This window comes from Equus caballus, chromosome 18 (genome assembly GCF_041296265.1).
Source record: "Equus caballus isolate H_3958 breed thoroughbred chromosome 18, TB-T2T, whole genome shotgun sequence".
In the NCBI taxonomy this organism is placed as follows: domain Eukaryota; kingdom Metazoa; phylum Chordata; class Mammalia; order Perissodactyla; family Equidae; genus Equus; species Equus caballus.
This window is the reverse complement of record NC_091701.1, coordinates 77,482,091-77,506,552: the sequence shown is the minus strand read 5'-3', so window position 1 is coordinate 77,506,552 and position 24,462 is coordinate 77,482,091. Positions and strand designations below refer to the sequence as shown.

General features: G+C 37.1%; 1 protein-coding gene across 10 annotated transcripts in view; it reads left to right on the top strand.

Moving 5' to 3' along the window:
• The window catches only part of ALS2 (alsin Rho guanine nucleotide exchange factor ALS2), a 72,330-nt gene that overhangs the window by 10,146 nt on the left and 37,722 nt on the right, over positions 1–24,462 (top strand). For 9 of the 10 annotated variants that reach the window (XM_023622392.2, XM_023622396.2, XM_070241597.1 and 6 more), the window contains 9 exons: positions 2,241–2,320; positions 3,742–3,896; positions 6,934–7,871; positions 10,967–11,324; positions 13,149–13,317; positions 14,158–14,254; positions 18,473–18,550; positions 21,584–21,766; positions 23,693–23,864. In XM_023622392.2, coding sequence (XP_023478160.1) covers positions 2,301–2,320; positions 3,742–3,896; positions 6,934–7,871; positions 10,967–11,324; positions 13,149–13,317; positions 14,158–14,254; positions 18,473–18,550; positions 21,584–21,766; positions 23,693–23,864 — 2,170 coding nt within the window. In that variant the 5' untranslated portion in view covers positions 2,241–2,300. Of the gene's footprint in view, positions 1–2,240; positions 2,321–3,741; positions 3,897–6,933; positions 7,872–10,966; positions 11,325–13,148; positions 13,318–14,157; positions 14,255–18,472; positions 18,551–20,942; positions 21,076–21,583; positions 21,767–23,692; positions 23,865–24,462 lie in introns of those variants that run through there. The other variant, XR_002801361.2, reaches the window with a different exon arrangement.

The following is a 24,462-nucleotide window of genomic DNA, read 5'->3' as shown; positions in this document are numbered from 1 at the left end:
TTAGCAGTCATTTCTCTTTTTCTCATTGCCCTATTTGAGTTTCAGGCAGATAGGTCTTCTTGGAAGAAGTCAAACATATTAAACACCATTAAAACAAAATGAGATAGGTATAAATACTGATATAGAAAGATGCCTATGAAATACTATATTAGCTAGCTTTCTGTTGCTAATGAAGCAAATTGCTACAAACTTAGTGGCTATTTAAAATAACACATTTGTTATCATATAGTTCTTTAGTTGGAAGTCTGACACAGTCTTGCTAGGCTAAAATCAAGGGTATCAGCAAGGCTGAGTTCTTGTCTGGAGGCTCTAGGAGGGAATCCCTTTGCTTGCCTTTTCCAGCTTCTAAAGGCCACCTACATTCTTTGGCTTATGCCTCCCGATTCCCCCCCCCCACCCCCCCCGCCCGGCCCCGTGATCTTCAGAGCAGCAGTGGAGCATCTGTGACCCTACTTCACATCTCTTTCTCTGACTCTCTTCTTCTGCCTCCTTCCACTTTTAAGCACTCTTGTGATCATGTTGAATCTACCTGGGTAACAAGGATAATCTCCCTATCTTAAGGTCAAGTTGATCAGCAATCTTAATTCCCCTTTGCCACTTAATCTAACATATTCGCAGGGAATGGATATTAGGATGTGGATATCCTCGGGGACCATTATTCTGCCTACCATATATAGTAAGTAACAAAAGAAAGTTGCAAAACAGTTCATAGACCTGTAAAACAGTTTAATTCCATTTGGATTTGAAAAAATGAGTGGTGGTGAGAAATCATATGGCATAAGGTGAAATCCACTTTAAGAAAACTGTGTATTCAAAAATACCCACATTTAAAGAGAAGAAAGTTTGACTATTCGCTTTACCAAAAGATTCTCAACGTTTTTGATTGTCAGGCAGTGGGACAACATTCAGTTTACATACTGTGAATCTTGTGCAAAGCAAAGTGTGCTTGTACACTTCCGTACCCTCCCAGTGGAGTTCTCTGGTTTCCGCTGGGTATTGTTTAACTTGAATCAAGAGAACACTTACTGCTTAATCTCTGAGAGATAAGTGCAAATTGGGTCTGGCTTCAGAATTTCTTTGTACACCATGAGCAGTACATTTTACTGAAAGTTAATTACTGTCACACACAAAGCATAGTATTACTTAATCATATTTATTAAATTATTAACATTTATTAAATCTATTTAGATAAATCTTTTGTTTACATAGTACCCTTCCAACTTTGAATGATGCAAAATCTCTCTAAAATTAGCATTCGGTAGGGAGTAATTTCCTCCAGATATACAGATGGGAAACAGTAAGAATTCACAGACAACCTGGTGTAAACAGATGGATCTTACATCACCCCTGCCAGCGTCAGAGCACAGCGACCCTGCCATATCCTGCTGCAGAAGAATCAGACATTTGGCCCCAGTATTTTTATAGTTCACACAAATAAAATCTCACTGCCTTTATTCTCATAAAGTGCCCTTAAAATGTGAATTTCTTAGTTGAAATGCATTGAGCATTTCTGTATGCCTGTTTATATTTCTATCTCTTTATTAAACATTGAGTTTCTGAACTGATGAGTCATGCTATTTGTACTGTAATTTTCATATAGCTCTTTTCTATTAAATGGTGGATTTTAAAATAGATACTTTAAAATTCAAACTTCTTTCTTCTAGCCTTTTGGATTATGGTTTTGAATTGAAGTTGATTGGGGAAAATACTGCTAGTTCCCATAAATGGAAAACTTTGTATTTTAATGGTGTGATTTTTTTGTGTGCGTTACTGAAAAATGTAAATTTAAAACTACTTGAATCTGATGCATTACTGAAGAGATTTTAGAAGTTCTTTCTTATTTGGTATTTAAGTGTTTGTGTTCCAGAACATTTAAAAATTAACCTTACTGTGTATGTAATGAATACTTAACACACCGAGTTTTCAGATTGAGCTTCATTCTTTATAATAACCAAAATCTGTTGCCTGACGAAGTACAGCTTAATTGCAGGTAGTGTTTTCTTCCTTTGACGTTACGTTTAACTTCAACAGGCATTTTTATAAGCTCAGTGGGCAGGCTCAGTCTAGATATTTGACTTTGGCAGGCGGGATATGAAATAGTTTAAATAGTTTCACTGCGTATTTATTGCCCAGTGAATGTACACTTGTTAGAGGGCTGCCTTTTTTTTTTTAATCTGAGGCATAAAATAGCAAAGTATTTTTTCACTGCTCTTTGTGGTTACCTGTGTTTTGCCATGTAGGTCTTTATATACCTTTTGCAAAGAGGAAATGATTTAGTGATGGAGTGCTCCCACTGACCGATGGACGCAAAGAAGAGAAGGTAACACCATTTCTTCCTTTTCCCCTATCCTTCTAGGAAAACACAACAAACATTTCACGTATGTCTAGCTTCTCTTCAGTTTAATTTTCTTGTTGATGTTTATTAAGTAGGAATAGTGACATTTGTGTTGATTGGTAAAGAGAGAAAGATATTAAAATAAAGCTGATTAGTGGTAAGCTTTCTTGCTGGTTCTTTTCTTATGCTTATAAAAGACAACAAAATCTCTTCATTTCATCTGTTTAAGGCTTTTGAAGCCTTTTTTTCTCATAAATAATTTCAGGTTTTCAGAAGTAGCCTTATTAATTGTAGAAAACTAGTCATGGATGATATTTTAAAAAGAGGGTTATGTTTGTGGATTTTCTTCCAGAAACTGTGGTTATACCTAATTACAATTTAGAAGAATATTGTTTAGCAAAAATAGAAATTCCTAGGTATCACAAAATAAAGAAAACCAGAAAAGTTTCTGTGCCTCATTAAAATATTGGCATCAGTGTTTTAGAAGAAAAGAATATGAAGAAAATGTACTATCAGTGGCGACACATAGGAAAACTTTGTATAACGGAAACCCCAGGTATCTTAATATGCCCTGTCTTAGAAGGCGAGGCAGTTAAGATGTGGTCATTATTATGCAGCTCTGTGTTTTGTGTTCTTCGAACCAGAGTCATCAGATGGAAAGAATTCTTTGGCTAGAACATGAGTAAAGCATGAAGGATTTTACTAGTGCCTGTTATAAATTTGATTCTTAAAAATGTAAATAGCAATTATAGAGCTGAAACTTAGTGTAAAGTGAAACATGGACACCTATTCCTTCTATCTTTCTCATCAAATACTTTTTTACCAAATTAAAAACTAAAAATTTAAAATAAGACTCCAACTTGGGACATGTAACTTTACTATCTAAACAAGGAATATTCTTAGAATCTTGAAATTTTATGCTACTAAATCATAAAACTTAAAAAAGTAGGCCAGGCTTTGTTTGCTTCTTAGAGATGAGTATCTATGGGTTTAGATTATTCTCAAGCCTTTTATATAGTGGTTTTATCTTTGCTTCTGTGTCGTAACCAAAGGATAAAATAGGTGCTATTTAGACTGTCTGACCTAGTCACCCACGAGCTGGTAAAAGATACAAATCTCATGAAAGTATTAAGAGCAAAAGATAGGGACGGGCCTGGTGGCATAGTTGGTTAAGTTTGCATGCTCTGCTTCAGTGGCCCAGGGTTCATGGGTTCAGATCCCAGGCGCAGACCTATGCATCGCTCATCAAGCCATGCTGTGGTGGCATCCCATGTGCAAAATGGCAGAAGGTTGGCACAGATGTTAGCTCAGGGCCATTATTCCTCACCAAAAAAAAAAAAAAAAAGAACAAACGATGCAGTTCAGAATTGCAGGAACAATTAGGCTGTTTTTCTTGATGTTTGTAGCTCTATAGAGGCGGAAGGATCCAAAGAAAGAGGCCTGGTCCATGTCTGGCAGGCAGGATCCTGTTCTGTAACACCAGAGAGATTGCCAGGCTGGGGAGGAAAGACTGTTCTTCAAGCAGCCCTTGGAGTGAAACATGGAGTTCTTCTGACTGAAGGTATTGAAAAGAATGGCTTAGCAAATACTGACTGAAACGCTCACAACTGCCTGGGTGGGTAAGAGCAAGTCAGAGAGTTACTGGATACCACTGGTTCCTGATGCACTTTGCTGGACCTTATGTGCCTTTGTTTTTCAAAATATGTTCTTACTCCCTTTATCAGAAATCAAATTAGTTGCTAAATTTAAGATATACCATAATTAGAATAAAAGAGAATTATAGTTCTTAAATTATATAGTAATAAGTACACGAAAAAGTAACTTTTGGAAGGTTACCTATTTAGAAACTCTTGCGTAGCTTTTGTTCATTAAATGAATTAGAATAATAATGCTAATAATAGCTAATGTTTATTAAACAGTTACGTGTGCCGGTCACTATACTAAGTACTTTGTGTTATCTCATGGAGTCTTCACAGCCACCTTATTAGGTAGCTACTGGTGTTATCCCCACTTCACAGATGAGAAAGCTGAAGGTTGGGGGTGGGGTGTGTGTGTGTGTATCAATAATTTTCCCAAGCACACACAACTATTGGAGTGTCAGAGTCAGGACTGAACCCAGAGAGTCTGATTTCAAAGCCTGCTTTTTAAGCCACTTGGCTCTACTGTCTCAGTACAGTTTTTTTCAGGTATAAATAATACTTATAAGAGCATATAATAAAATCTATAAATCTGTGACAGATAGAAACATAGGCTGTAATTTATAGAGAGAGTTGCCTTTAATTTGATGGCAGTTTACAACTCAATCATAGCAAATTTGATTTGGGCCAGGACTGCCATTGACTTCACTAATTCATAGATTTCTGCTCTGTAAACATTTATTTAGTATTAAATAATGGTTTGGTATTTTCCTTGTAGAAACTAAGATAAGACAGATTCTAGGAAACGAAGCTAAAAACTGACCTTGGTGGTTTTATGGGGTAAACATGGATTTGTTTCTAACCCTTTTATTATTATGTCACTTTTGTTACAATAACATGTAAGAACATTAGGCCAGAATTTGGAAAGTGTCTTTAAGAATATGACTATATTCAGTACCTACCTACCCTCTGGGCTTTAAAATGTATCATTCTCAAGCATATATCAGTGGAATTCTGTTACTATGTTTTGTTAGCCCTTCAATAAGATATTTAGGAACCCTTCATGAATATGATATCGTTAAAATCTAGAATCATACTTACAAAGTTGGAACAACTGAGGGAAAACTTTTAAGAAATATATAAATAGCTTATCATTGTTCATATTTAAGCAGTGTCCGGGTTTTAAGTGTCAAAGTTACAAAAAAATCTCATCTCACCCAAGTGTGTAGTTTGAAATGGCAGAAAGATCTGTGCTCCCTTTCCAGGTGAGAGCATGGTACTACTGATTGAATGCTGGAGATTTTCAAACTGCTTTGTGTCTAGTCATTTTGACTATTAGCTGATGATTCAACGAGGACGCTTCACTGATTCACTATTTTTGGGGTACTCCAGGTTAAAAAAAGGAAGGGTCTTTAAATATTCGTTTCTTTGCAGTATTGCTTTCTCTGGTGGAATAATATCAATGGAAAGAGTTGGTGAGCTGTTTTAAGTGTACTGTTACATCACTTGGGAAGAAAAGTTTAAAAGATAGTAACCAGTGAGCTTACTTTCCCAGCACTCGTTTTCCAGACTGGAAGTTCCCTAATGAAAGCTCGTATCTTCCCTCTGGTCACTATTCTGTTCTTATTCCTTATGTAGACATTGTGGTGAGTTAATTCGAGTATATAAATGTGTGCCATGTATAATCCAAAGATAAAACCTACAGTTTTTTCATCATCAACTCAATTGCTGCCTGTGGGAAAAAAATAGTACTTATTTCTTCATTAATTTTGAAAAATGAGTAAGTCTCTGGTCATATGGAAAAGAAAGGATAGTGAGCTTGGTATAATATTTTTCAAAACTCATGGCCAAGTCTTTGTTCCATTTGAGTTTTTTGTTGTTTTTTTTTTGAAGATTGGCACCTTAGCTAATATCTGTTGCCAGTCTTCTTTTTATTTATTTATTTTCTTTCTCCCCCAAAGTCCCCCAGTATATAGTTGTATATTCTAGTTGTAGGTCCTTCTGGTTGTGCTGTGTGGGATGCTCTCTCAGCGTGGCCTGACGAGCAGTGCTAGGTCCATGCCCAGGATCTGAACTGGCAAAACGCTGAGCCGCTGAAGTGGAGCGTGTGAACTTAACCACTCGGCCATGGGGCCGGTCCCCCATTTAAGTTTTTTAGCCAGCATAGATCACATATACATGCCGCCGACTTCTCTGGTGCTACAGTAACATGACTTGGCAGTGCACCTGGACACAAGCAGGTTATCATCATTTGTGTACCCAACTCCCTGGTGCTTTTTGTTTTCATCCTACAGCCAGCCAGTCACCCTACAAAGGCTATCAAATATCTAGTATACAATATATATTATATGTAACATTTACAAATTATACATAATATGGTACAGAACATGAAGATGGTCATGTCTTGTTAACTCTGGTGCTTTCTGTGCAACATGCAGACATAAAGCTAATGTTCTTAGTTTTGGCCAGAATGGGTCTCTACTATTTTTATGCCATTGCATAATTTTCTGTGGCTCTGACTTGTTCAGTAGTAGTGAATGTTGTAGATGTTAGCAAATGTGCCTTTTGTATCTTCTGCTTATTTTATCTTAATGTGATCATCATTTTGTCTTTGAGTGCTTGGGATCTGCTTCTGTAATAGCCTATGATGATAGCCGATTGTGGTGGATCGATGCTAGGAGTTTGAAGGATGAGGCTGAAGGAAAGGAATTAATACCCTTCATTTGAAAGTAGTCTCTTGCAGTTTGTAGAAATTCTCACTATATTTCAGCATTGTAAAAGATGTTATTTGTTAAAAGATGAATAAATGAAGTATTGTATGCTTGAACCAAATCTCTACAATTGTGCTTTTGAAAATTTTAAAAAAAGACTCCTATTTTGTTAAACTTAGAGGGAACTAAAACTTTACTGATAAATTTCTAGTTAATTCACTAACTCCCTCTTTTTTTTTCCAACTTTCAGATGGTGAAGTCTACAGCTTTGGGACTCTTCCCTGGAGAAGTGAACCAGCAGAAGTTTGTCCGAGTAGCCCCATTCTAGAAAATGCCCTGGTTGGGCAATTTGTTGTTACTGTGGCAACAGGGAGTTTCCACAATGGAGCAGTGACAGAAAGTGGTGTAGTGTACATGTGGGGGGAGAACTCTGCTGGCCAGTGTGCGATAGCTAACCAGCAGTATGTTCCAGAACCGAATCCTGTCAGCATTTCTGATTCTGAGACCAGTCCTTTGTTAGCAGTCAGGATTTTGCAGTTGGCATGTGGTGAGGAGCACACTCTGGCATTATCAATAAGCAGAGAGATTTGGGCATGGGGTACTGGTTGTCAGTTGGGTCTCATTACCACTACCTTCCCAGTTACAAAGCCACAAAAGGTGGAACATCTTGCTGGGCGAGTGGTGCTACAAGTTGCCTGTGGTGCGTTCCACAGCTTAGCACTCGTCCAATGCCTCCCTTCCCAGGATCTGAAGCCAGTCCCAGAAAGATGCAACCAGTGCAGCCAGCTCTTAATTACTATGACTGATAAAGAAGACCATGTAATTATATCAGACAGTCATTGTTGCCCATTAGGTGTGACACTGTCAGAATCCCAGGCAGAAAACCAGGCCAACACTGCCATCAGCCCCTCCACTGAAACCGTTGACAGCCGGGGAGAGGTATTTGAGAACACTCTTGTAGAAAATGATCTGCCCATTGCTACTGAACTGAATGTTGGAAATGTTCAGACCACGAGTGGTGATGCCATTTCCTCCCAACAAGACGTCATGGGAACATCTGAAATTTCTTCTGCCAGAAATATACCATCGTACCCTGACACTCAGGCAGTGGATGAATACGTGCAGAAGCTGTCAGATCGTTCAATAAGGGAGAACTCAGAGAACAGTGAAAAGCCAATGGCATCTCAGGTACCTGCTAAATTTTATAAAGTATTTTTGGAGTTGAACCATGTGAGTTTTTCTTTAGAAGCTTTAAAATGCCTAATGCATGGTAGCATTTTTTATTTTTTGAATTTGACTATAAGTATGTCTTATCATGTTAGCATAGATAAGGAAAAACTTGGGTTAATTAAAAATTATTCTTTATGTTCAAATTCTGGCCCTTTATGATGTTGAAAAATGTCATGCTAGGCTTGTTTTGTAAGTAACAAAATCCTATTTTTTTTCCTAGTACTTTTCCCCCATGGCTAAGGTGCTGAATTTTGGTGAGCCCTTAAATAGTTTAATCTACTATAGTTTATATTTACAAGATTCTTCTCACCTGTGTTTGTGCTACTCTCCAGATTAAGTAGAGAAAAGTCTTTGCCTTCTTTATCAGAGAAGGTTGTTATGTGGTGGATCCCTCAATTGTAGGCAGACTTAGAAAGAAAACTTACTGGCATCACATATTGTTTAAATATTTTTCAGCTATACCTGTGGTCGTTACTGGGCTTTATTGTGGGGGAGGGGGTTAATATTTTCTTCATGTTATTTAAACTACTCTCATTTTGAAAACTTGTAAATGGAGAAAAGCTATTTACCAGTAGCATACAGTAAAGCTTGAGTCTCCCTGCTTAAAACAAATTGTTTTAAAAGGATAATCTGTTCTTTACTTGTAGTGTAAGCCTTTTAATTTTGCTTTTACCTGTATAAGAAAATAAAACAAAAAGAACTGTCCTGTGGTGTGTTTTCAGGTTTTGAAACCACGTAGCCTCTTGAATCTTTATTCCCGTTGTTCACTTTGGCAGAGTGAGAACGTGGCTTAAGGTGTTTTAAGAAACAGTTTTTATTTTGCAGTTTACTCACTGAAGCTTGTGGATATTTTATTTCTCTTTAAGAATAAGCTGTTTGGAGAAAGGTATTATAAAAATCTAAACAAAACAAAAGAAATAATTTAACAGGAATGCATGTAGAAAATTCTTAGACTTGAAAATGCTTGTGAAAAAGTTTGACTTGTTAAAAATCATTTCTCTAATTTATTAAATTTGAAGTTAACAGTTTATTGTATACAGTTTATTTGATTATCGTCATTGAAATTGCATTTTCCTTTGGACTTATTTTGTAAACGCGTAAATTTTTTGTTACCCATGCTAAAGCATGTGTGTTTAACAAAAGTTGGCAGTGTGTGTTTATACTAAATTTAATTCTGTTTTTGTGAATAGTGCCTCAGTCGTACTTACGAGGAATTTATGTAGTTTAAGACAAGTTTTTTATCTTCTGGCCAAATATAATTGAAAGACTATCTTACTTTTGTGAAATAAATCATAATATTTGGCAGTGAAGACTAACTATATCTCACTACTGAATTTTATTATTAGTTGACTGGGACTCCTAAAATTATGTCTTTCATCAAAATTGCTGGTTAGGTGTTTTTGTTTTGTTTATTTTATGTATTGTTAAATATAATTAAGTAGAGGAGCCAGTTAAAAAATAGTTTGAAGTTTATATAAGAACCCCTTAAACTAGTCACCCCTAAATACCATGGCTGCTTTTATTATGAGCTTCTGTAAACAAAGAGTGAAAATAGACATGTTGGTTCTTCTGAACAAGTTATCATGGGAACTGTATCACCAAGGAAGTAATAGGCTTTGTATTTATCTTTTGTTTTATATAGTATATTTGTTTATTTTGTCGTATATTTAATTAAAGACTCAGTTGCACAGAAATAACTCTTATGAATTTAGTATTTAATTCAACAAAGTGTATTGAGTACCTACTTTAATTCAGGCTCTATGCGTGTTAGGCCACAGGAATTACTTCCTTTAAGAAAATCAAAAGCCAGTGTTAAAAAAAATTTCTTTGGATTGGTTTTCAATTCAGGACGAATTAAGGAATGTATATATACGCTTTGGATAGCATAGGAAGCAAATTTTTCATGTGACCTATGCTGATAAGCCAGAAACTTTTTTGTGTGTTTAGCAAGTACATTTAATGACTTTCCTTTTTAGTAGACAGTGGTGTTTGACAGCTCAGAGTAAGTTTCAACTGATTTTTCACTAAGGTATTAGAAAACTTCAGTTTGACTTTCTAATACAGCTATGAATAACACTAAGAATATTGGTTCTGAATGTTTAATTATTAACCTACCCCATCTACTCTCTGTGGTAGCAAGAGCAAAGGTAACTCTTCAGCTGACGCAGCCCCTGGTCATGGAAAATAACTCATTGATGGGATGTAGAAGGACTTGAATTTAAGAACATAATTTGGGGACTGATAGGTCAGAGGTGTAACTTATTTTTCTGCCTATGTATGCTGTACCTGAATTTCCATTTATAAAACATTTTAGGAAAAGCCTTTTTTTTTAAAAAAAAAACCATAGTTTTTTCTGATATTTCTTAGTAGCAATCTGTGTAAAATTTCCTAAAAGCGATCAATTGTAAAACTTGAATCTGTGCAATTTTCTATCCAGGGCTGTCACAGTGTACTTCGTATTAAAGGCTGTGTTTTCCATACCTTTATTTCCTCTCCCCTTTTACTGTGCTTAATTTTATAAAAGCAGCTGGGACTTATTTTTAAATACCATGGAAAAACAGCACTCAAAAGGAGATAGTTTGGGGGCCGGCCCTGTGGCATAGTGGTTGAAGTTCTGCATTCTCCGCTTCAGCAGCCCGGGTTCACAGGTTTGGATCTTGGGCACAGACCTACTCCACTTATCAGCCATGCTCTGGAGGCATCCCACATACAAAAAATAGAGGAGGATTGGTGCAGATGTTAGCTCAGGGCTAATCTTCCTCAAGCAAAAAAAGGAGGAGGATTGGCAGTGGATATTAGCTCAGGGTGAATCTTCCTCCTTCTGAAAAAAAAGGAAGTATTTTTGATAAGAAACTGTATTTTGAGTACTCATTTCCATATAATTTGTTAAATTTATGATCAAGAGTGGATCCCTTTAAGTTGGAGATGAAGAAGCCTTTGTTTTAGAGTCTTATATTTACAGAGAGTAATGGATATTAAACTTTCTTGTTATTGATTGCTTGTTGTATGCAGGATTATATTTTTATATACTTTTTTATGTGTGTATATTTTAGCCTCTTGTAAAAGAAGCAATTCCTAATCTTCACAGTCCACCGACCACAAGCACCTCAGCCCTAAACAGCCTAGTGGTCTCTTGCGCATCTGCTGTTGGTGTGAGAGTGGCTGCTACGTATGAAGCTGGGGCCTTGTCTCTTAAGAAAGTTATGAACTTTTATAGTACAGCCCCTTGTGAACCTGGGGCTCAGGCAGGCGGTAGTTCCATAGGCCCGGAAGGTCTGAAAGATAGCCGAGAAGAGCAGGTGAAACAGGAATCAATGCAAGGAAAGAAAAGTTCAAGTCTTGTAGATATCAGAGAAGAAGAATCAGAGGGAGGCAGCCGAAGACTTTCCCTCCCTGGATTGTTGTCACAAGGTAAGGAAATAACCAGGTTTTGTGAATTGACTTTTGGTGAATCCAAGATGCTCCTGACATCACATGCTATATTATAATAAACTAGCTTTTTGTATTCAATCAGAACATGTATTATAACAAGATCCCTGCGTGATTAGTGTGCACTTTAAAGTGTGAAAAGCATTGGATTAGACCTGGAGCTGGTAAACTTGTTATGTAAAGAGGTAAAGAGAAATATTTTATGATTTGCAGGCCATACGGTCTCTGTCATACAACTACTCAACTTTGCTGTTATTGCCTAAAAGCAGCCATAGACAGTACGTAACTAAATGAGCAAGGCTGTATTCCAGTAAAACTTTATTTGCGAAAACAGGCAATGTACTGTATTTGGCCCATGGGCTATAGTTTACCAACCCCTGCTTTACGCTATTTTGCGCAAAGCTCTAAAGTTTGGAATCCTAGGCTGTACTAAAACTTACCTTTCCTGCTCTACCCCTGTTTCCTATACTTGTTCTGTTTACTTATTGCTCTGTTGTGCCACTGAGCACTTCTGTTATCCTGCCTCCTTATTCTCCTTGCCACTAGATTTTCATCTACACAAATAAAACCCTTAGTCCTGATCAATTTGGGTGTGTTCGTGTGTGTGTGTAAAGAAAGCCCATGAATTCTATGAAGTCTGAAAGAGAATCTTGTGTCAAAATTTTCTTTTCTGAAATGTCCTTTAGCATTTTTAGTGTAAACATATTTGAGATTTCCTTAAACCATACATGTGGAATATTGATTTTTGTCATGTCATTAGATCATATGAATATGCAGTCCCACCAACAGGTTTATTTCCTTAGGTTAAATTTTACTTAGTAACCTAAAGTATCTTTAGAAAAATCTTACACGTACTCTTTTTCATCTCTTTCTTTTAAAATTATCTGAAATACATCTTTGAGGAAACTTCACGTAGGTTTTGTTTGCTAGTCTCTGTATGTACAAATGAATGGTACACTCGCCAGAAAAGGTGTTGATCTTAGCCGGTGATGATCACTTTTTTGTGACCCACAATTTAATGAAAAAGTGACTAAGTCTGTATTTAGTGACATTTGATGATTTTCCTCAAGACATATCCATCCTGTCACCAAATTGGTATACAAGATTTACATGGTGTTTTATGCCTTTGTTATAATTTTGAGCACTATAAAAGATGTTATCATTCTTTTTTAAAGGTTAATTTCTCTATAAAATAATTTGATGTAGGCAAGCAAAATACAACAACTTTTTAGTACTTCCCATTTATTTACTTTTTACCACCGTAGAAACTTTTAAATTTTGTATCAAAAATAAATACTTCACTAGAATATTTATAATATATTTGAACTTAGATCTTGGCTTGGAAAGATCTAAGTTAACTCTGCTTTGAAATAGAAAACGTATTTATCGGTTTTAGTGTAGTATTTTGTTAAGCATGTTCTTTAGAATATAAGTTCCTTAGGATGTCACACCGACATCCTGTGTAACATAAAGGTTATACAAAAAAGGATTCTGTGGCCAAATGTTTGGGAGTGGGGCTGTGTTAAACAAATTGAAACAGGCCTTTTCATTGTAGGACTTGTCAGTGCCTTTAGCATGCTAATGTATGTGTGAATTTCTATGGGGCAGGTAGTGGGAGGATAGGATGTAGTAGGCAGCATTTACCAAACTCATTTGACTATTAAAGCTCCATTTTTGCGGAGAACCTATAGAATGTACTTCATAAATACCATGTCAGTGTGTCTCTTTGAAAGTCAGCAGCTTATCAAAATGATATCTTTTTTCCGACCTGTCTACCCCCTCACCCCATCTCTGATTTGTTTTCAGTTTCCCCCAGGCTCTTAAGAAAAGCTGCACGGGTGAAAACGCGGACGGTGGTTTTGACCCCTACATACAGTGGAGAAGCAGATGCACTCCTGCCTTCCCTGAGAACAGAGGTGTGGACCTGGGGCAAAGGGAAGGAAGGGCAGCTGGGCCATGGCGATGTGCTGCCTAGGTAAGTGCCACCGGGATTTGCTGTTAGGAATGGGCTTAAACAACCCTCTCTCCTGTGAAGGTCTCTCATCTCCATTTCCTCATAGAAGTCTGGTCCCTTCTAGCTCCAGATTAAAGGAAAAAAACCCAAAAACTGTCGTCTTAGTCTTGAATTTGTTCCTAAAAACAAAGGACTCAAGTATCCATGCTGTACCTTTCCGTCACCTCTTTGATGTATATTCATCTTGGAATACAGAAAGAGGAGTTTGGGATAAGATTGTATTTCATTGACAAACTTGAATGGTTCGAGTTTTTAACTTATAAAAAAGAGCCAACAATTTTTTTAACCTGAAAGATGTCTCTCGGCTACTGCCAAAATCGCTTTAACCACAGTGTTAAACCATTTCTGTCCATGTAATCAAGGAACACTGTCGTTTGTGAAGAGGAGCTCTTATGGTATTTTTGGCACTGGTGAAGGTCTGTGATGGAGCGGCCGTCTCAGACAGCCAGTCAATATGAAGAGTGAAGGCAAACATGGCTACACGTTATTGCGTCCTCAGCATACCCTGCTACGGACTCTGCTGTATGAGTGATTTAGTAGTTTCATGATTCACAACACATTCTGAATTATGGTGGTTAATTAGTGATTGACAGACAAAGATAAAATTAAAACCATGCACAATTACTTATAATACTTAGGAGTAGATTGAACATACATCCAGTATTTTTATTTAATGTTTTCTTTTGAAATGTTTATTTTTCCTTGAAAGCACTTGCTCTATAATTTGAGAAAGGCTATAATCCTTGCTGAGACTACTTCTTACTTTGAGTTTGTGTGTGTGTGTCCATGTTTTTCTTTAAGGCTTCAGCCATTGTGTGTGAAATGTCTGGATGGCAAAGAAGTAATCCATCTGGAGGCAGGTGGTTACCATTCTCTTGCACTTACTGCGAAATCCCAGGTAGGAGGCAGACTATTAAAAGCTGATCTTAATTTCGTGGAAGGCCAACAAGACAAGATTGCACCATCGTTTACTGAGTATCTGCTACGTGTCAGGCAACAATACCATGTCTCATTTGATCTTTCCAGTGTTTTACATTGCATTGTTATTTCCATTTTACAGATGAGGAAAGGGAGGTTTCGAGAAATTATGTAACTTTGTCTCAAGTCACACATGTGGTAGTAGAGTATGGATTAAACACTGGTCTCCCTGACAAAGAAGCTTTCTATAACATGCTCTCATTGAAAAGTAGAACTCAGAATTTTCCAGGGTATTGGTGAATTTTTATTAGTTCTTTGATGAAGAAAATCTGCAAGTAAGACACTAAGAAAAGAAAAAAAGGCATTTCTCTTTAAAATTATGGGACCTGAAAGTGGCCTCCAGAATCACTTAAGACCATGCCCATATTCATAACCCTCCTAAGAAAAGTAGTTGTTCGAGTTATTCTTAAGTATATTCATACAGTGATTTTTCATCACTCCCTTTGTCTTTTTAGGAAAAGTCCTTAAAGGATTCTAAACCCTTTAAATATTTTAGTTTATTTTAAATTTCGCATACTAGGCTAGCCGAAAAACTAACATAGTCCATATAAATAAATGTAAATATTAGGAAAGAAAAGGATAATTTATTGTTATTAATATTATGAATCTAAAAGGCTTAAAAATAAGAGATTAGGAAGGTGATCAGTTACAAAATAAACGTATAAAAATTGCTAGCTTTCTTACAAACAAAAGAGAAAAGCGAAAATGTCCTTAAGGAAAAAGAAGCTGTTCATAATTACAGCAAAAGTATTAAGGAAATAGGAATATTCTTCTTTTTTTTTTTTTTTTTTTTTTTTAAGATTTTTTTTATTTTTTCCTTTTTCTCCCCAAAGCCCCCCGGTACATAGTTGTGTATTCTTCGTTGTGGGTTCTTCTAGTTGTGGCATGTGGGACGCTGCCTCAGCGTGGTCTAATGAGCAGTGCCATGTCCGCGCCCAGGATTCGAACTAACGAAACACTGGGCCGCCTGCAGCGGAGCGCGCGAACCTAACCACTCGGCCACGGGGCCAGCCCAAAATAGGAATATTCTTAATAGAAAACTTGTAGCGCCCATATGACACAACCTGGAAAACTCTTCTCATAGATCATAAAATAAAATAGGAGTAAAGGGAGAGAGTTTTTATTTTTAGATGAGTCAACGTTGCAGAAATGCCGTTTCTTCCTAGAGCCTTAAATAAGACCAGTGTAAATTCAGTACAGTCCCCAAAATATTCCAATATAACATTTACAACTTGATAAAATAATCCCCAAAATATTCCAGGAGAATAAATATAGGAGGTGAGTCACATAAATTCTGAAAAAGAACAGAAAGGAAGGGTAAGAATTGGTCTTATAAAAAATAAAACTAAAAACAGATCAGTGGAACAGAAATATACCTGTAGACTAAAAACAGACCCAAATATGCATGAGAATTTAGTGTATGATAAAGTGGGCTTTTCTTATCAGTTGGAGAAACAAGACTGAGTAGTCAGTAAATACTGTTGGAACCACTGGCTTTTTATTTGCAGAAGAAAATTAAGGTAACTTTACATATTCTACTTCTGGATGGAATGAAGATGTAGATGTTAAAAAATAAAACCATACATGTGTAAGAACAAATTTAGGTTATTTTTTTCAATAACCTGAGGAGTAGAAACCTGAGGAGTAGAAAAGGACATCACATCAAAAAACCAGAAATTATAAAGTAGAGATATGTCTGTCTGCATAATAATTCAACAGTCTTAAACAGCAAAAAACACCGCAAACAAAATTAAGATACATAAGCTGGAAAAAAAATTTGTAACGCATATAATAAAGTATTCCTGCCTGATGCATGAAGAATTATTGTCAAAGGATATTTATATTCCATTCATAAAAGAAGAAATAGAAAAGGCCTGAAATGAGTGAAAAGATAGTCAACCACTTAGTAAACAAATTTAAATTAAAACAACAGTAAAATATTTTCTCACCTATCAGATTAGCAAGGACTGCATTTAATACTGGATGTTGGTTAGGATGGGAAAAAGGTACATACAGTGCTGGTGGGAATGTACATTGGACCTTGCTGGAAGACAGTTTGTCGGTATGTATCATAAATCAGAACGTACATATTCATTGACCCAGAGGTTTTGCCTAGGAATTTAGCCTAAGGAAATAGATACACAAATATGTATACTCAAGGATTTTTAATGTAATTTTTTATATTGAAGAATTGAAAATAAATTTTTTTTTTTTTTTGAGGAGGATGAGCTCTGAGCTAACTGCTACCAATCCTCCTCTTTTTGCTGAGGAAGACTGGCCCTGAGCTAACATCCTTGCCCACCTTCCTCTATTTTATATGTGGGATGCCTACCACAGCATGGCGTGACAAGGGGTGCCCGGGATCCAAACCGGCGAACCGGGCCACAGAAGCGGAACATGCGCACTTACCTGCTGCACCACAGGGCCAGCCCCAAAAAGTAATTATTAATAAGTATGCTTACATCATTAGGTAATTGATTAAACTACACCCACAGTGGAGTTCTATGTAGTTACTATAAATGATGTTGTAGCTCTATATTTATTGACATAGAAAAATGTCAACGCATAGCATTAAGTAAAAATGTAAGATCACAAAACAGCAATGATAGTATAGTCCCATTTTGCACTTTCCATTTTGTATATAAATACATTCTATTTAGTAGACATTAAAATTTCTGGAAATGTGTCTGTTCCCAAAACAAAATAGTAGTTTTCTCTAAGTGTTCGATTCATCGGAGGTTTTCACTTTCTTTTTGTTTCTTTGTACTGTCACAGTTTGTACAGTGACCATGAATTCGTTTTATAATCAGAAAAAACAAAACCATTTTCGTTAAACATCATCATTGGAATCTAGTTTTCTTTTGTCTGTGGTGGAGCATAGGTACTTCTGATTCTCCTACAATGACTCTTCATGTATTGAAAGGTTTTCTATCTACAGAGTAAAGAATCATGCTTCCTTTTTCTTTATAGCACTTACCTTATTTTTTATCACTTTCTTTGTAAGAGGAAGTATAGGATAATTCCTGGGATTAAATCCTGGCTCTACCACTTAACAAGTTTGTGACTTCTCTGGGCCAGTTTTCTCATCTGTAAAAAAAAAAAAGGATTGTTGTGAGAATTAAGGATTAATTAATATGAAGAAAGTGTTAAGAACAATGCCTGGCAGGTAGTAAACACCTGAAAAACGCTCGTTGTTGTTAACCCTTGGGCTATGTGTCTTCCTATGTACTCTGTCTGCCCATTATCTCTGGTTTTATTTAAAAATGAATTTTTCTTAGATTAGACAGAGAAACACAAATGCCATATGATCTCACTTTTATGTGGAATCTAAAAACAACAACAACAACAACCCGAGCTCATAGATACAGAGAATAGGTTGGTGGTTGCCAGAGGCAGGGGGTGGGTGGGTGGGCAAAATGGGTGAAGGGGGTCAAAAGGTACAAACTTCCAGCTATAAAATGAATGAGTGAAGGAATCTAATGTACAGCATTGCTGCTATAGTTAATAATACTGGGGCTGGCTCCGTGGCCGAGTGGTTAAGTTCGCACGCTCTGCTGCGGCGGCCCAGGGTTCGGATCCTGGGCGCGGACATGGCACCGCTGGTCAGGCTACGTTGAGGCGGCGTCCCGCATCCCACAACTAGAAGGACCTGCAGCTAAGATATACAACTATGTACGGTGGGGTTTGGGGAGATAAAGCAGAAAAAAAAAAAAAAAAAGAAGAAAGATTGGCAACAGTTGTTAGCCCAGGTGCCAATCTTAAAAAAAAAAAATGATAATACTGTATTGCATACTTAAAAGTTACTAAGGGAGTAATTCTTAGCTTTCATCACACAAAAATTTGTTATTATGTATAGTGATGAATGTTAACTAGACTTATTGTGGTAAGCATTTCACAACACATACAAATGTTGAATCTTTGTGTTGTACACTTGAAACTAATACTTATCAATTATACCTCAAAAAATTTTTTAATGGAAAAAATGAATTTTCTTAATGTCTGTTATTTTAAAGAGTGGAAAGCCTAGTATAAGTAATCTGTGTGTAACTGTTGGTATATACATATATTATCCAGATTCAGAGCTGATGTGCAAAATCAGACTCACAACTCTTACCTGCTTTGCTTGATTTTCTAACAGGTTTACTCATGGGGTAGCAATACCTTTGGTCAACTTGGGCATTCCGATTTTCCAACAACAGTTCCTCGTCTTGCAAAGGTATTTTTGTCAGCTTGATAACTTTTATAGCAACTTATTCCAGAATTCTGAGTTATAACACTTGATATTTCTCCATTTTGTGTTTTAAAAAATTAGCAGACTTCTATATTTGTAACCTAAATTTGTTTTGACGTACTTAAAAAAATTTTTTAAAAACCTGAAGCTATTTGTTTTCAAGCTAAATGTTCTTTTTTTATGTTAGTTTATGTTTCTTTTCTTCTTAACTGCCACTGTTCATTGAATAGTCCGTTCTTCTGTCTTTGTTTTAAAGGCAAAAATGAAAAAGTTCTTTCTTTTAAAACAAGTATCTCTAGGACTATGGTGTTGACTTCTGAGCTTTATACTACCAAATAATGCCTACTCTTTGAATTCTCACTGAAGTTTGACTTTTACATATTATTTGGTGGTGGTGTTTTTTGCCAGCCCAGTGGCACGGTGGTTAAGTTCATGTGCTCTGCTTTGGTGGCCCGTGGTTCATAGGTTCAGATCCTGGGTGCAGACCTGGCACTGCTCATCAAGCCATGCTGTGGTGCTGTCCCACATAAAACAGAGGAAGATTGGCAACAGATGTTAGCTCAGGCCAATCTTCCTCACAAAAAGTTTTTTGGTTTTTTTTAATGTACGTAGTTATAGTATTAAACCTTTTTTTAAACTCTTTTTATTTTCTATAGTGAAATTAAAAGTATAGATGATTTCTTCACTGTTGTGTGAATTGGTTTTAGTTCAAGTAATGCTATTGAAAGATTGGTAGCTTTTTAGTCCTGTTTAGATGCAGTTCTAGAGGAGTGTTTCTCAACCTTTTTTTCTGCCCCACCTGCAGAAATACTAAATTCTCATTGATAGTATTGACTCCTTATACAAGATTTGTTTGTTTTTTGAGGGATGGTGGGCGGGGAATGTGCATGGTGATAGCCTAATAGAATAAAATATGGAGCTCTTGTATTTGTAGTTTGATTCTGATATCTACCCTCTCCCAAGACATGCTCCCTCCACTGAGTTGTAGAGACTGAAAAAAGATAGTTACCTCAGTTTCAGGAATATGATTCAAATATACGCTACTGTTAATACACATTCCAATAATTTGTGTATTCAGTATGTACTGTGCATCCATCACTATATATGACTTATGTGCTGCCTTTCCTTCCAGTGAACTTAATTTTACTGGGAAGGAAAGTTTTTTTTAAAAAAGTTAGGGAACAGTTATTACTTCTAGCTCCAATCTTAAATAAAATATTTTCGGTATAAAACATTTCAGGGGCCAGCCTGGTGGTGCAGCAGTTAGGTTTGCACGTTCCGCTTCGGTGGCCCGGAGTTCGCTGGTTCAGATCCCGGGTACTGACATGGCACCGCTTGGCATGCCATGCTGTGGTAGGCGTCCCACATATAAAGTGGAGGAAGATGGGCACAGATGTTAGCTCAGGGCCAGTCTTCCTCAGCAAAAAGAGGAGGATTGGCAGCAGATGTTAGCTCAGGGCTAATCTTCCTCAAAAAAAAAAAAAATTCCGTGGTGTGATATTCAATTTCTGATAGTTAGTCACAAATAAAGATATGGTAAATCATTGTTCCTTGTTTTTCTTTTTTATTTGAATAAAGTAGATCATGCATTTATACAGATGAAGGTTTTGTAATATAGCATGGAGACCCTGGAAATCAAATTTTTATTTAACATTTTAGTTGGCCAAGAGATTACAGTTTGTTATAAGGTTTTAGTTTCATCACTTTTTAACTGTACATACAAAAATTACAGCATCAGAATTTTGGTTTTTTTATTTGGGGGAAGGGTGAGAAAAACATTTTGAAGTCATTTTAGTTGTGAATTAAAAGTCAAGGCAGAGTGATCTGAATTAGTTTTGATCAGAGACTAAGAAGAAGGGTGTTTCCTTCTGCAAAAGTTTTAATTCATTCTTTGCAAAATTAACAGGAAGTCAGTTATTTGGATAGCTATAAAGTAGTGGAGACGTGCACACACACACACTCACACAAATGCCTAATCACCTAGGATTTGGAGCCTTCTAGACACACAGAATCTAACAGATTAGGGGGATTTTACTTCTCAGTCTCGGGGGCCACAGCTGAAGTTGGGTTTGGAGGTTGGGCCAGTAATTTCCATAGCAGAACACTTTCTTCAAATGAAATCTTATGTGTAATCCCGTACATAAAACAGATAAACATGGAACTACTTTATTTGAAAGATGGCCCTGGCACGGGCTTTTCCATGGTGGTTCCTGAATCACTATGTGGAATCCTGAGGTTTGAAAACTATTGGTTTAAGGCAGTGGTTCTCAAACCTTTGCATACATCAGAATCACCTGGAGAGCTTGCTAAAGCACATTGCTGGGTCCCACTCCCCGTAGCTCTGTGGCCTGAGTTTGCATTTCTAACGTGTTCCTAGGTGGTTCCTGCTGCTGCTTCAAAGACCACTCGTTGAGAACCACTGGTCTAGGGGATCCATGTAGATGGGCCCCAAAGGGGTCCTGCCTGTTTCAGCATCCTGGGAGTTGGCACAGTGAAGTCACATCAGAGAGGTAGTGAGTTCCAAGTGGGAAAACTGAATTTTAGCACACAAGGGTTTAGTTGGCCAGAATGGAATTTAGCCATGTTAGATTTTCTTTTTACCTTGATTTTTGTGCACACAGCTAGATGTGAATGGACAAAGATGTGCCCTATCTGTCAGAATAGGGCTGTAGAAGTTTTTGGGTCTCTTAACTGTAGTACAGGCTGAGTCCTGTGGGGACTTCCAAAAATAACAATTAAAAAATCAGATCTATAGTTTTTCCTTTTTAAATTCCAGTTTTTCAGATGTTTATGGAAACAATCCAGTTACAAATTTAAAAGCTAAACAAAGAATTCCTTCCTATTCCTGCATCTTTTCTGGAATTGATTGGGTATGTTGCTGGGTGAGTTTTGCCCTCTGAGATATGACTGACTTTGCACCGTACCTGTTTAAGTAATATTACATTTCACTTCCTGTGGATCTGAATTTTTATCTGATTGTTAACATCTTACACAGGCAATATCTTGCTGTCGTTGCAGGTAAACGGTAAAAATGGAGTCTGGAGTGTAGCTGCAGGCCAGGATTATTCCCTGTTTTTAGTGGATACAGAAGACTTCCAGCCTGGGTTATATTATAGTGGCCGTCAGGACCCTACAGAAGGTGACAACCTTCCAGAGAATCACAGTGGTACTAAGACTCCGGTACTTCTCTCCTGTAGTAAGGTGAACAGGAATTGGATCATAAGGCCCACATTGTATACCACACCAGCAGTTTTGTGTTTTTGTTATTATTTGTGTGGATGCCTAGTATTTTTAAGTATCTCTGACTACTATATTTAAAACTGCAAACCCCTTCCCACCCCCCCTTCACTCCTTTTCCTGCCTTATTTCTCTCCATAGTGCATATCACCTTCTAATACACTATATAATTTACGTATTTTGTCTATTGTCTGTCCTCCTTAACTGCAAGATTCCTCAGAGTAGGGATTTTAGGCTCTCTCATTTACTGCTGTATCTTCATAGTAAATACTTTATAAATATTCATTGAATTAATACCCTCATGTAGGAGTATTGAAAAGTATATTTCACAATGAAATTTCCTGACTGTATTCATGGAACTCTCAGGTGAATTAGAAATAGAGTAGAAGAGTTTTTAACTGTAAGTGGGAAGTAAAAATTATAGGGGCCCAAGATGGGCTTGCAGCAGACCTGACAGGCAACCGACAGTGCTGTGTTTCCCATCACTTCCTTTCTTCTCTTAGCTTTTCATTTTATTTACTATTATTTACTCCCTTCTTTTTCATTTGTTGATCTGAATTTCTTTGCTTTCCTGCTTCCTGTCTCTTTTTCATAAACCTAAACCATTGGCCCGTTCTGGGTTTTTTTTCCCCGCTAAAGTAACTCACATCCTTAAAGTGATGTGCTACAAAGAAATTAACCCTCAAAGTTAGTACATTCTGGCTTTCTTATTCTTATTGAATAATATATCCTGTGGACTTTTTTTATCCTTCATGTTTGTTTTTCTGGCTAAATATGTGAGCTATGAATGTATAGGGACAAGATCTTTCTTGCTGAAGGCAACACTGGCCTGACCAATGATTGGGTCTTGACCTCCGCATAGTCTGTTATTCCAGACGTACTAATTGACTCTTTGTAGTTGGTGGCCCTGGCTCCACATTCCCCATGAAAAATTCCACAGTCCAGATAAAGGATGAAATAGACTGATGAAGGTGCTGAGGCTCTAATATGTGTCTTTAGTTACTGTAGGATGTTAATAGTTTATTGGGTCTACAGCTTGGTTGTCTAGTTTAATAGGAATATATGAATAAAGACATCGAATGTTTTTGTTCAGTAAGGTCATGGGTAAATGACAAGAAGTCCCTTTTAAAGAAAATCCCTTTATATTGTACTTTTAAGACGTAGATAACACCTAGACCCTTGACCTTTTGATCTACAGCATAGAGATCCTCTCTGCTCTCTTTTATCGTATTTCATGCAAAAAAGGGTCCTAAGACATCTATCTGTATCATTTGCGTCTCGATATATTTAGGGTGTCTGTGGTCCTACACACATGTAGTATGAAATAAAAGGTATTGTGGCAATAAATCAAAGTATAGGGGCCGGCCCTGTGGCCGAGTGGTTAAGTTCGTGCGCTCTGCTTCGGCGGCACAAGGTTTCACCAGTTCAGATCCTGGGCATAGACATGTTACCGCTCATCAGGCACGTTGAGGCAGCCAGCGTCCCACATGCCACAACTAGAAAGACCCATAACTAAAATATACAACTATGTACTGGGGAGATTTTAGGAGAGAAAGCAGAGAAAAAAAAAAAGTATAGATGTATGTAGTTATATATACATCCAGATATTCATATATAACAATGGTGCACTGGTAATACAGTTATAACAATGATACACTGGTAAACCAGCTATAAGAAAAGCAAACAAAACAAAATAAGCCCTGGTCTTAGTGTTTGCCAATTTTTTAAGTAATTTTTCTATTGCCAGTTTTAAGCTACCAATGGTTTAACAACCAACTTGCAGAATTCCTGACTATTACCACTTGGCTCTCCCCAGCTGATGCGAGCCAGCTTCAGTTATTGCTATTAGTAAATTATGTATTATCTTTCATCTTTTCTTCTCTGTTTCAGCTTGGATATATAAGCAGAGTGACAGCAGGAAAAGACAGCTATCTAGCCTTGGTGGACAAAAACATTATGGGATATATTGCCAGCCTCCATGAGTTGGCTACCACGGAAAGACGGTTCTATTCAAAACTAAGTGATATCAAATCTCAGATTCTCAGGCCTCTTCTCAGTTTAGGTATGTAGACACCTCCCCACCTCCCCACCCGATCCTCCCCCCGCCAATTATCAGGACTCTTATGTTGTCCGTTCTTCCTATATCGCAAGTAAAGAAAAGAAGTTTCCCTGACCTGATTCCTGATTCTGTGTTGGTTTTACCTCATCTGCTGCTCAGCCTCTCTGTCCCAGAAATGAGGAACTTTGGACTGGAAAAAAACAATCTCCTGATGTCCTCTGTAAAGTTCAGAGTGATGTAGCGGTCTCATTTTTGGATTGGCTTCTCTGCACTGAATGGTTGGGCTTGTCCCTGGGGCAAGTAGAACAGAAGTCAGTACAAAAAGTTGAAAATGTTAACCAAGGTCTAACTATAGAAGTGAGTTCAATTCCTGACTGTCACTAATTGTGTGAATTTAGATAATTCACTTCCTGTCTCTTGGCTTTAGATTACTTCAAAATGAGAAGAGAGTTAGATTAGCTCAGTGGTTCTCAAATTTGCCTGGGCTTCAGAATTACCTGGATGGCTTTCTTTTTCTTTCAATATATCCATCCTAGGATCTTAACCCTGGAGTCAGAATCTGTAGGGTCCCTGTGAATGTATTTTTAATAAGTTCCTCAAC